Source organism: Oryzias melastigma, linkage group LG9 (genome assembly GCF_002922805.2).
Source record: "Oryzias melastigma strain HK-1 linkage group LG9, ASM292280v2, whole genome shotgun sequence".
NCBI classification, from domain to species: Eukaryota; Metazoa; Chordata; class Actinopteri; order Beloniformes; family Adrianichthyidae; genus Oryzias; species Oryzias melastigma.
This window is the reverse complement of record NC_050520.1, coordinates 3864357-3876450: the sequence shown is the minus strand read 5'-3', so window position 1 is coordinate 3876450 and position 12094 is coordinate 3864357. Positions and strand designations below refer to the sequence as shown.

Below are 12094 nucleotides of genomic sequence, written 5' to 3'. Positions count from 1 at the left end.
GCTCTGACCTTTAGTGCAGGAGGAACGCAACAGTCACAGGTGTAAACACAAGGCCACCAGATGTTTAACCCAGCCCAGATGTGTAAAGAAGAAAATATATATTTTTTTAAAATAAGTTTCTAGCCTATTCCTGTAGTAAGTTATGGTTCTTTAAGAAAACATGACTGCAATGCACAATTCTGCCACTAGGGGGAGCAAAGGGAAAGCAAAACAGGTACAGCTGTACCACGTCTGGATGAGACAAGAGAATCTGGCTACACAGAAAAAACCGGCGCCCAAAAATGAATAGCTGGAAGTCCCTCCCCCCGCCGGAACCGGCCGCAAAAAAAAAAATAAAAAAAAATAAAAAAAAAAAACATTGTTTTAGGCCTCCAACCTTTCCCTTTTTCTTCTCTCGTTTATCAACCCTTTTTTCCTCTTTGACACTCCCAGAGAAAATAATCGGCCTTTCTCCGGAGGTGAACCGGTGTAGTTCTACAAATGTGAACACTTGTTGATACTGACTTTACAGAAATAAAAGGATGAACGTTCTCTGTCCCATTTCAAGCTCATCTTTCACACTAAACTAGACAGTTACAGTTTATTCACATTTAAAAGCTGATCGTTCTGTAAAGGTTTTAAAATAAAAGGGTTTCCTAAAGTTTAGGAAATTTCCACTCACGAATTCCACTTTTCTTGCATGTGACCAGACGACCCTCGGATAAGATGCAAAAAAAAACAACTTTTTTTTGGTAAAATGCATTTTATTTTAAAATCCATTAAATCCATTGGTCTCTGTGGATAAATATATATAATAATAAGTAAATATGCTAATAGTTTGGTTGAGGTGTTTTCTTTCAAGTGAGAATAAAACCAAACTACAGATAATAAGTTGATTAGTGCTGCCACAAAGGATTATTTTAATAACCAATTATTTTTTTCCAAATTAGGCTAAAAAACTTTAATAAATGCCAAGATAGTCCAAAAAGCTAGCAGAATACACTATAACTTTCAACTTTACTACACTGTACTCCTCTGAAACTGTATGTTTACGAATGTTCACTTAGTAAAGTCGTTATTTTTCTATATTCTACATATTTGTAAAAGCTGCTGGTGATGTCTCAGTTTCCCAGTGGGATAAATAAAATGTTTAATCTTGTTTTTAGAACTGGATTCACCTTTACAAGTAATGACAGGAGTATTTTCTAGAGTTTTTTAATTAAAACACGTTTTCCTCTTTATTTATTTTGCTGCACATCCTTGTTGTTCCACTGATGTCCACTAGAGGGCGGAGCAGCTGTGATCTGAGAGAGAATGTTGGGTTTTTCTTCTATCTTTTTCTACTTTCTACATATATTGTTAAATTAAATGATAAACCCTGAAAAGCTTCATTTCCACACTTGGATTTGATCAATCAGAGACTATTTAATGTGAAAAGTTGAGAGGTTTTCAGGTTTGATCTGGTTTGATCAGGTTTGATCCCACCTTCACAGCGTCTCCAGTTCAATGCTCCTCTCTACCTCCTCCTCAGCCAGCAGGGGGCGCTCGTCTGCTGAAGATCTTACATCTTTAGGCTCCAAAACATTCTGCACATCAAAAAAGGAAGTCAACCCAAAGATCAAACAGAGTAAAGACCCCCACCCCCATGGATGATTCTGAGCTGGCTGCCAGACTGTTTCAGAGAAAACACATTTTTACCATCTGAAGATTAAAAACATTGAGTCGATTTCTGAAAGGACTAAACTGGATGAAAAACTGTCCAACAGGTCAATGAAAAGCTGAAGTGCAGCTTCTGTCTGTGGAGCAGTGGAGACTCCAGAAACCGTCTGTGGGGATTCAAGCGTCTCACTTTGAGTTAAAGATCATCTTCGGATCTTTTTTCAGAGCAATGACGCCGTTCGGAATCAAAATCAAACCTGGGTCATTTTCCAGGACATAGTTTCTGCAGAGCAGCAGGAGTTTACCAGAAGTTCACCTCTGACTGTGGGCAGGACTGTAAACCTGATCCCATCATCACCTCTAGCTTACAGCCCCTCACTCCCCCAAGCCAACATTAGCGGTGCAGCAGTATTGTTTCTATCCATCCGTACGGTTCTGATCCAGATTCCAGCTCAGACCAGGAAAACAAAGACGTTCATGGATCTGTTTGTCTGCAGGTGGATGATCAGAAAGGGGCGGAGCAGTGTGGAGAGAAAATAGACTCACCCCACAATTTGTGCGTGTGTAATTCTTGATTTGTGAATCATACAAAACATTTTGTGCATCAGAACAAAAATTGTGAAATTCAAAGATATACAAAATACAATTTACACACGCACAATCTTAAAATTACAACAGCTTCAACCAACTACACACACAAACACTTTGCACACATCGCTTCTAACAAACACACAAAACCTCAGTTACACACAAAGTGGTAAAATGTCAAGTTTCACCAGAAAATATTCACAATCTCAGTTCAAAGTGGCTGATAAGAAAACTCTGATGACCCAGGATTCTAGCAGCATTTAAACGCATCACTCTTGGAGACGTGAAAAGAGTCTCACCTCAGATTTGTGCATAAATGTGGTTTTGTGTGTAATAGTGCCGCCATAAATTTTTTTAATTAGTCGACTAATCGGATCCTCCTCAAAGTAAAACACGAATCTTAACCATCATTAGCTTTAAACTAACTAAAAATAAAGACAATGAAGATGATAGTTTATTCAACTTCTAATGAATCGTGCAGCGTCTGTCCTTCTGTAGTTTCTGGGATTAAAACAAGATTAAACTAGAAAAGTTGCACTACCTCTGATAACGCTAGTGTGAATGCATTTGGCTGAAAGTCGCTGAAGATGCTAAAGCTTTTTACTGAAAATGGGGACAATTTACTTTAATTGCTGAAGATTTACTGAAAATACAAGTTATTTGTAAAATTTGCTAAGAGACTGGAAATGTCATTAAAGATTCCAAAAGTTGACCTACATTTCTCAACATTTTGTAGTAAAATTGCTTAAAATCCCTAATACATGCCAATTTTGCAAAAAACATTTAGTGTTGTTTAAATATTACCTAAACTCAAAATTAGCCCAAAAAACCTCAGTAGATGCACTCCAATGTGTGTCAGTGTACGTTGTTGCATATATGGAAATAAAACACCTTGAACTTAGAATCCAAATTAGCCAAAGAAGCTAGCTTGTTGTTTAAATACTGGCTAAACTCCAAAATAGTCTAAAAATTCCTCAGTAAACTAAACTAGTCATAAACGTTAGCATCCTGCTAAAATAGAAGCTAAACTCTAAATTAGCATAAAAAACCTCTTTAGATTACAAATTAGCCTAAAAAGCTAGCAGACTGCTTAAATACTAGCTAAACTCCAAAATAGCCTAAAATTCCTCAGTCAACTAAGAGTCAAAAATGTTAGCATGTTGATAAAATATTAGCTAAACTCTAAATTAGCCAATAAAAACCTCAGTAGATAACAAACAAACTTATACAAAAAGTATAAGTACACGTCATTTACCAAATTAGCCTGTTGCTAAAATATTAGTTTAACTCCTAATTTTGGGGGAATTACTCTAAAAGATGAAATCATATCCCATGAATATATTTAAAGGCTTGTTGATAATCTACTTAAAATATTGAAACCTGAAGACTTTCTCATTCATTTCCAATGAGGCATATTTCACTCAATATTTCAAAAACTATAAAGTTTATAAAAACCAAAAATACAAGCAGTAACGTTGTTGTGACTTATTTTATTATTTGAGTTCTAGTGCAGGAAATAAGTTTATTTTGTAAAAAGAAAGAAAAACCGGAAGTGTTTTATTTTGAAAGTACTTGTGTTTCCTGTATGCTCTTGACGACGAAGTTAGAATGAATGAGTTTTGAAACGGCACGTTTATGCCGCGGTTTTTCTCTTCTATGCTAAATAAAAGCGAACTATGATTTGAAAGGAACACTCAAGGCCTCCTTCATCTTTCCAGAAGCGTTCACGACGTAACAAACGTCCTGAGTGAGCTGAACGTTTTGATACCAAGATTGATGAAATCCCTGAAACAGGAAAAGGAGGAGAGTCACTACAGTGTGAATGCTTACTAAGCAATCACACAATTAAATGAGGTTAGCATTGGAAATAAAGAACTTTTTTTCACGGAAGAGAAAGTTTTGGACTAAAAAAAGTGCATTTTTGGGGCTGAACGTTCACAACTATGTTCAACTTTACGACACTGACAATAGCATATAAAACATAACTTATATAATATAAAGTAACGACTAATCAGCTCTAGTGTGTAACAAGAGATTCATTCATAATGTTTTAAGAATTTGCATTTGTATTTAATTTGAAGCCGTTGTAATTCTAATTTGCGCATGTGTAAATTTGTATTTTTTTTTAATTTGGTCATTTTTGTACGTACGCATAAATGTATTGCATGAGCTACAAATCAAGAATCACGCATTTACAAATCCTAAGTTTCGTATCAGGGAGCATGTGGCTCCGCCCACCATCGTTACTACATCACAAATACGATCTTTTTCAAACGGCATTAGTTTGTCTGCTCCCCGTTCAAAATAATTTAGAGGAATACTCAGGAATGCAGTTTTGAACTTCCTTTTCTTTATTCATGTCCTCCATCATCAGATGATGTTAAAACACTTTTTTTCATCAAACTGTAATATTTAAGTGAAATAGATCTGCTGGTTCTGGCTGCTGCTCTGTTTGATCTGTTTCCTCTTTACTGATACTGAGTGTTGAAAGGAGCCGTAATATTTGTATTAAAATAATCCACCTTCACCTTAGAAGAAGCAGGAGTCCACGGCTCCCATCACTGCATCCATGTGAAATAAGAAATGCTTTCATTCTGTCTCTAAAGGGATCTGTTCAGAATAGGCTGTAACGATTCCTTTGAATGATTGGATTCACATCATTATGTATTTGTCAACATGGATTTTGGTTCATTCAGATCAATCCCACTGGATCTGATTCTCTGACCTAAAATGGATCCAGAACGTCTTTATCCTAAAGCTCCACCAGAGTGACTCAGAGGTAAATACCTGCTACTGAACAGGGACGTTTTTCACATTCCTGTTTCTTCAAGATGAATGAAATATGTGTACAAACAAACAAGTAAACAACAACAAGCTACGTATTAATGGTATAAGCTGATTTCATAAACAACTTGCCTCAGACAGATGGACGTGGTTGGACCATAGGATTATAAATTGATTTATCAATTAAGGTAATTAGTCGTTACACTCCTAAGAATGAATGTTTCAGTCTGACTGACTTTACAGTTAACTTCTAATCATCTCGAAGGTATGAGCGGAAAATTTGACAAAACCTTTTCTTTTAATGTCAATGTGTTCATATAACTTTCTTAGTTAGTACCAGCTGTGGATGAACGTCTGCTCAGTCACTTACTGCAAATGAACCATCTTTATTTATCCAGCAGTCGACTGAAACTAGCTCAACTTTTGTTTTATCTGATTCCCTAAAAAGACAAATTTCACTCATTAATTTCTGTTCATGACTCATGTGGCCAAATATCTAAAATATTTTAATTTGTTACTTAATGTTACCTAATATGTTTAAATGTTAAATTAATTTTGAAGCTTACCTTTTACTGTTAACAGAGCTCCTCCTCCTCAACGAAAGTTCCTGTACTTTTTAAATTAAATCCGTATTCTTTTTTTGTACGTGTTTAAGTCTTAAATTTTCCTGTAACGATGAGTTTTCAGATTAAAGCTAATATCATGCTAACTGTTTGGCGCCAAGCAGCGGTTTCCGGTTTAAAAGGCTGGCAGCCGCAAGCGCGTTTCCGCTCGTGAGCGCCCCCTCGCGGAGTGGATGTCTGATTCCTCCCGAAGAGATCTCTCACTCTTTGGGGATTCTGGTTCGAGGAGCACTCTGGGAAAACACCTCACGTGCTCCTCCCACGACAGTATCATGTATTTTTGTCTGTGAATTTTAAAAAGTGTAAATCTGACGGAATGAATAAACTTCTATAACAGAGGACGGGTATTTTTTAGAAAATCGGGCGCCCCCTCTCGGTTATTGTCTGTAATACAATGGAGATAACAGACGTACGAGTTCAGCATTCCACATTATAATTTTAATATTATATAATTTTATAAACAAATTGCCGGTATCCTCGACGTTTAAATGTCTGAATTCAGCAGATATTTTTCTGACTGTTGTAATTTTCTACTTCACCACTAGATGGCAGCAGAACAGATTTAAACTGATGTAATCCAGCAGCTAAAACCCAGAAAAGGCCACAGTTTATGCATACGTTTGTTGATGGGAAATGTTGAGATTAAATAAAAACACTTTACATACTTGTCAGTAAATTTAGAGAATAAAAAGAGGAACAGATCATTCTAATATTTATAAATGTCAAATACATGTTGTCTTAGATTTAATTGTTTATTGTTGTTATATTACTCCAAACATATTTTATTTTTTTACTTTTATTCTTAGTAAATAAAAAAAAAATTAATTTATTTTCTTTTTTTTGCTTTTATAAAATTGTTCAGAAATCCCGAAATCTGAAAGAAAACTGTGACCCAAAATTTGGTTCAATTTAAGGTTTGAACCAAACTCCTTTCACTGTGTCACCTGCAGAAGTTCTCAGGTGTTCTCAGGTGTCCCTGGGGGTGGACCTTAGACAGAACCCTCCAGAACTCTCACCTGTGAGCCTCCAGGGTTCTGGATCCCTTTAAACACCCGAGAGTTCACGTGAACCACAAACTCTAAAAAAGGCCAAAGTCGCCTCCTGCTGGAGTCTCGTGGTGTCCCGGAGAACTCTTCTGGGCCGGCTGGTTCTGTTTGCTGTGCAGAAACAAGAGCAGACCCGGTTCCGTCCAGAGCCGGACAGCATGGAGGAGACATGAGGATGAAACTGGCCTCCATGAAGACCCTCAGAGCATCACCTCCCAGGAAAGAGCGCCACCACCCATCATCCACACGTCACTGCAGATCCACGTCCTCATGACGAACAAGGTTTGTTTGTTTGTTTGTTTGTTTGTTTGTTTGTTTGTTTGTTTGTTTGTTTGTGTTTTTCATCCATCACTCAGTTTCTGGGATATTTTATCAAATATAAATGTGTACAATTCTAAGAGTCATTTTGCTTTTGTTTGTTCTTTTCAAGACCTTAATATTTATGCTGCTAAATCCACATTTCCCGTTCAGTTTATTTATTTACAGCTAATGTAAACAAACAAAAAACAAACTTAGATCAACAAAGAATAACGATATTTAAATATAAAACATAAATGAACAGAACTGAAAATGTAAAAACTATGTTTTTTACAAAAATTAGATAAAAACTCCGATTTAAGATTAGATTTCTAACCTAATTTTATACAATTTAACATCAGATTATTCAATTAAAATATAAAAAAGATTAAATTCATTATAATGATCATAATTTTTTCTGTTTTAATCTTTTGCTCTTTTTAAATCAAATGATTTTGTTTTTGTCACTCAGTTATTTTAACACAAACAGATGACGTCATGACAGAATCGTGTTTTAATTCCGACTTAAATAAACTTCCTCCACATTTCAAACCTGCAGTTTTCCGGCTCCTTCCGGTCTGGTGCGGATGCGCAGTGAAGACAGAGGCGCGCGCGCTCGGACAAACACTCGGCTTTATTTGGCACATGAACATGCAGGCGATCCGAACCGGAACCGCGCTCGGTCCGCGGAGTCACGCGGAGTCGGCGCGCTCCTCGTACTCCTCCTCCGGGGAGAACAGGCCGGCCTTGGGGAGGGAGCAGCCCTCCTCCGGGCCGCCGACGCGCGCCTCCTCCGCCGCTCGGGCCGGGAGCAGCGGGGAGCCGCGGAACACCGGCGCCGCGGGCCCGAACGGCGCGCCGTAGTGCGCGGCGGGGCGCAGCTGGTACTGCTGCTGCAGGGCCACCGGGCCCCACAGGGCCACGTCGCTGTGCACGAACGGGCTCTGGCCGCGCGTGAGCGAGCTGCGCAGCATCAGCGGGTAGCGCGCGGGCTGCGGGAACGAGGAGGGCTGCAGCGGGAGCGCGCCCGAGCCCGACTCGGACGTGAAGCGGAGCGAGTCCGGGACCCGGAAGGCGGAACCCACCGACCACTTGGCGGGGGAGGGGTGGTACGAGCCCAGCGCGTGCTCGAACAGGTGTCCGTTGGAGGGCAGCACCAGCGCGTCCGCGTGCGTGTCTGCGTGCGGGTGCGCGCCCCCGTCGGCGCCCCGGCTGGACAGCAGCACCTCGATGGCCCCCACCACGTCCCCCCCGCAGCCGCGCAGGATGAGCTCCAGCACCGGCGGCTTGTGCGCGGGAAAGATCTTCTTCAGGACCTCCAGGGGGGGCCGGTTGGCGCGCAGGCTGAAGGGCAGGCTGATGGAGCCCCCCAGGCCCTCGATCAGCACGCTCGGCTCCGGGCTGGGGGGCGCCTTCTGCGGGCTGTCGGCCTTGGCCTCCTTCTCTCCGGGCCTGGGGGGGCCGTCCTCCGGGACCGAGGGGGGGTCTGGGGGCTCCGGGGTGTAGCAGGAGTTCGGTTTGGAGCCCTCGGGGGAGCTGGACGGGTCCTGCTCCTTCTCACTGCACGAGCTGCCCCCGGTGTCCCCCCCGGACAGCTCCTCCGGGACGTCCTCCGCCGCGTCTGTGGAGGGGGAGACGAGAGTCAGGAACCGGGACCAGAACCACGAACCGGGAGAGTCACGAACCAGAACTCTGGACCGGAACCACAGTCTGCTCCAAAACCAATAAATCTCCAGAGATATTTTAATTTTCTTTATAAACTGATTTTTGAGAAAAACTAATTCAAGAACAAAAACAAAAAATCTGCAGGAAAAAAAAGTTTAACTTTTTATGCAGAAAAACGAATAATTTATGAAATTTTGAGCGTTTTCCCTCAAACCGGATTAAATGCGTTTCTGAACATATTTCCATATATTTTAAGTCTGTTTGTTTCAAGTTTAAAACAAACATTTAAATAAACATTTTATAAAACATTATGATTTTAGAAAAAAATGAATAAAAAGTTATTTAATCCACAAACTGCGACACTAAATTACAGATAAAAAATAAACTTTAAGAACACAAAATAATCAAAAGTTCCTAAAGCCACAAATGAATTTTTAACTTAATAAATATTTGAAGGTTTTATAACAGTTTATTTACGATATATTAAAGAACATTTTATTCGTATTAAATTGATTTTAAATCACAGATTATTAAAATAATTCTGCAGTTTTTGAGAAAAAATCAATTTAAATAAAGATAATTAAAGATGTTAGTTTAAATAAATGTTTAATCTCTTCAGTCTTTTGGTTTAGTTTAGTAAAACATTTCCTGGATTCTAGTTTTCCATCTTAAACCCGATTTATATCATATTAAGTTAAAATAACCCAGAACGGATCGTTCTTCACTTTATGTTTATTCTGTAGATTTCTTTTCTTTAAATCCGAATTAATTTGATGAGTCCCGCGCTCTGGAAGCCAAACAGGTGAAGCGTCTCACCTGCGCGCGCGTGCGCTCCCGCGCGCGGCTCCGCGCCGCTCCACCGGAGCTCCTCGGTCCTCGGCGGCGCGGGGCCGTCCTCCGCGGCGGCGCTCAGGCCGATGGCGGGCAGGCCCCGCAGGGCCTCGGGGATGAGGCTCTCCAGGCTCTCGTTGGCCTGCTGGCGCCGCAGCGCCACCTGCGCCGCCATGACGCGCTGCCGCTCGATGATCAGGATGCACTTCTCGCACGTGCAGTCTTTGAAGCGGCAGTACCGCTTGTGGCCCTTCAGCCACGACAGCACGCCGTGGTTCCGGCAGCGCGCGCACTTGGGGGTCCGCTGCAGCGGGGCGCGCGGCTGCGACACGGGGGCCCCCATGTAGAGGTACGGAGAGCCGTAGCCGTTCATGGCGGAGGCAGAGTCAGAGGCGCGGGGCGGCGGGGGTGTTAGTCTGCGCGGGGGGAGGGAGTGTCCGCCCGTCCCGCCGCTCGCGCCGCAGATATGCATCACGCAGACACGCTCCCGTGGGCGCGAGGAGCCAACGGCTGTCACGCGCGTCACAGGAGAGGGACGAAGGTTCCCCACGATCACGTGACGCTCAGACTCAGATGTCTCAAGTAAAAACGGTGATGGGGGGGGCTGAAACTTAACCCGGGACGAAGCGGGTCATTCCTGACGGTTTATCCAAGCACATAATGGACCCGCGGAGGGAGAGCGCGCGCGCTTCCCGCGGAGCCCTTCTGCAGGGCTATTAAGCTTTAATTGGAATAGGAGGGGGGGCGGGGTCAAGGTGAGCCGCGAATCTGAACGGAAGATACATTTCTTCATCCGGGCTCAACCGCACGCGCGGTTTTCTCCTTTCCATTATAGAACAGGTGAATTCATCTAAATCTCGCGGGATTCTGGGTTCTAACGGTCTTGTGGAAAATCGAATTTTATCTTTTTATTTTTCTGCACATGAAACAGAAATGGCGCTAAAAACTCTTCTTCATAATCTGATTATGTTTTCACTTCATTTCTCAACCGCACGCGCGCGCGGTTTTCTCCTTTATATGTACAACATATTTTCTCATTTTTTAAAAATGTATTTATGAAAACTTCAGATCAGAAAAATAATTTACATTTAAAGAACAGGCGAATTCAGTCCAAATCTCGCGGGATTTGGACTCGAAACCGATCTTTAGGAAAATTAAACTATTTCTCTGCGCGTGAAGCAGAAATGGCGCCAAAAACCTTCCTTCATATTATTTTTTTTTAAACGGTTTTATTTTTAAATCCTGAATGTTTGAAAAATAATGATTGCAAACGAGTCAGAAATAAGTCAAATGTTATTTAGGTTTTACTTTATAAAGGGCTGAAACTGATTGAATGGTTTATTTGAACATTTTGTCTCCTTGACGATCCTTTTTGCTCATTTTCTGTATGAAATAAATGTTTCTGTTTGTGTTCTGCCCCCTCAGGTGTGAATCATCATTTTGATGAAAGAAACGGGATTGAAAAAGATCCGTTTGGCTCTTTCAGGGTAAAGAGGAGCCGGACCCGCCCGGTACCACGCTCCGTCCTCGCTCTCGGGCCTCCAACCGGAGACGATGAGGAACAGCGACGATCCCAAAGAAACAAACTGGGAACGAGGAGGAGATCTTCAGGAGGAAACGCCGCCGCAGTGCAGCCGGCCGGCCTCAGAGGTCAGAGTTCACGCTCCAACGGTCAGGAAGACGCAAACGGGAGGAAATCCTCCACAAACATGTCCGACTCTTTCAGGGTGAGGCATGGAGGGGGGAGTGTGATGGTGCGGGAGGGACAAACTCCACAAAGATGAGGTCAGAGGTCAGTCATCCTCACAGTTCCTGCAGAGCGCCACCTTCAGTCAGTGGGGGGGGGGCTTTATTAGCTCCTGATTGGGGGTGTGGAGCCACTTAGAGGTCCTGTCATAGATTGATTTAAACTTCCCTGGGGAGGTGGGACCCCCCCACCGCCTCACCACCATGTTTGTTCAGTCCAGCTCTGATCAGAAAGTCCTGCTGGTTGAATACTTTTCCTGTGATGATTCGGTTCATTCTTCCTCTCTGAAGAACTTTGATCCACATCAGTAAAGATCAGATTCGGGTCAGAATCGAGTAGAAACTGATGTGTGGGCGGAGTCACAGTCTGACCTGATTTGTGAGCATTTCAGACGTTATCCTTCCAGTTTATTTAAAATCTAAAATATAGTTTGAAACAAAAACAGCAAACATGAAAATAATCATAACTAGTTTTATTTTTCTCTTCAATCCAATACAATTATTTTGGACTTTTTCCAACATAATTGAAGGAAAGTTTTATCATTTTTGTTTTTAAAAATTGATTTATTTTGATAAAAGTATTTTAATAAGCAAAAACACTCAAGGCCCGGGGGCCGGATCCGGCCCTCCAGATCATTTTATTGTTATTAATGACCCGATGTTATCTTGTGCTCATTTTTAACTTGTATAATTTTGACAAAATAGATTTTTATGAAGAGTAAAATATTAAAGTTATTTAAGGTTTAAGTTGATTTATTCTGTAATAATATTCCTGACTTTTTATTATTCATAATTAAGTTGAAAAAGTTACAGTTTTAAAGTTTAAAATTAGCATTCTGTTAGCTTTTTGGACTATTTTGGTATTTACTAAGATTT

General features: G+C 41.4%; 2 protein-coding genes and 1 long non-coding RNA gene across 5 annotated transcripts in view; 1 reads left to right on the top strand and 2 right to left on the bottom strand.

Annotated features, from left to right (window-relative positions):
• dmrt2a (doublesex and mab-3 related transcription factor 2a) overlaps positions 1 to 5713 on the bottom strand; it is a 15467-nt gene extending 9754 nt beyond the window's left edge. Inside the window, exons 1-2 of one of the 2 annotated variants that reach the window (XM_024275978.2) lie at positions 5577 to 5713; positions 1465 to 1565 (exon numbers count right to left, since the gene is read on the bottom strand). The gene's annotated coding sequence lies outside the window, so the exon portion shown is untranslated. The remainder of the gene's footprint in view (positions 1 to 1464; positions 1566 to 5576) is intronic. The other variant, XM_024275979.2, reaches the window with a different exon arrangement.
• Positions 5714 to 5771: 58 nt separating this feature from the next.
• Positions 5772 to 12094, top strand: part of LOC118599111 — an 11567-nt gene continuing 5244 nt past the window's right edge. Inside the window, exons 1-3 of one of the 2 annotated variants that reach the window (XR_004948401.1) lie at positions 5772 to 6961; positions 10959 to 11122; positions 11199 to 11264. This is a non-coding gene — a long non-coding RNA (uncharacterized LOC118599111). Of the gene's footprint in view, positions 6962 to 10055; positions 11123 to 11198; positions 11265 to 12094 lie in introns of those variants that run through there. The other variant, XR_004948400.1, reaches the window with a different exon arrangement.
• On the bottom strand, positions 6973 to 10040 carry dmrt3a (doublesex and mab-3 related transcription factor 3a). Its single transcript, XM_024275981.2, has 2 exons — positions 9458 to 10040; positions 6973 to 8597 (listed from the first exon to the last, which is right to left on the bottom strand). The coding sequence occupies exons 1-2, from the start codon at positions 9942 to 9944 to the stop codon at positions 7669 to 7671; spliced, it is 1416 nt and encodes a 471-aa protein (XP_024131749.1). The 5' UTR covers positions 9945 to 10040; the 3' UTR covers positions 6973 to 7668.

Excerpts from the sequence above, each read along its gene's own strand:
- dmrt3a (XM_024275981.2), bottom strand. The coding sequence starts at position 9,944 with ATGCATATCTGCGGCGCGAGCGGCGGGACGGGCGGACACTCCCTCCCC. Across the intron at positions 8,598-9,457 it reads GGGAGCGCACGCGCGCGCAG|ACGCGGCGGAGGACGTCCCG; the intron begins GTGAGACGCTTC and ends CCCCCTCCACAG.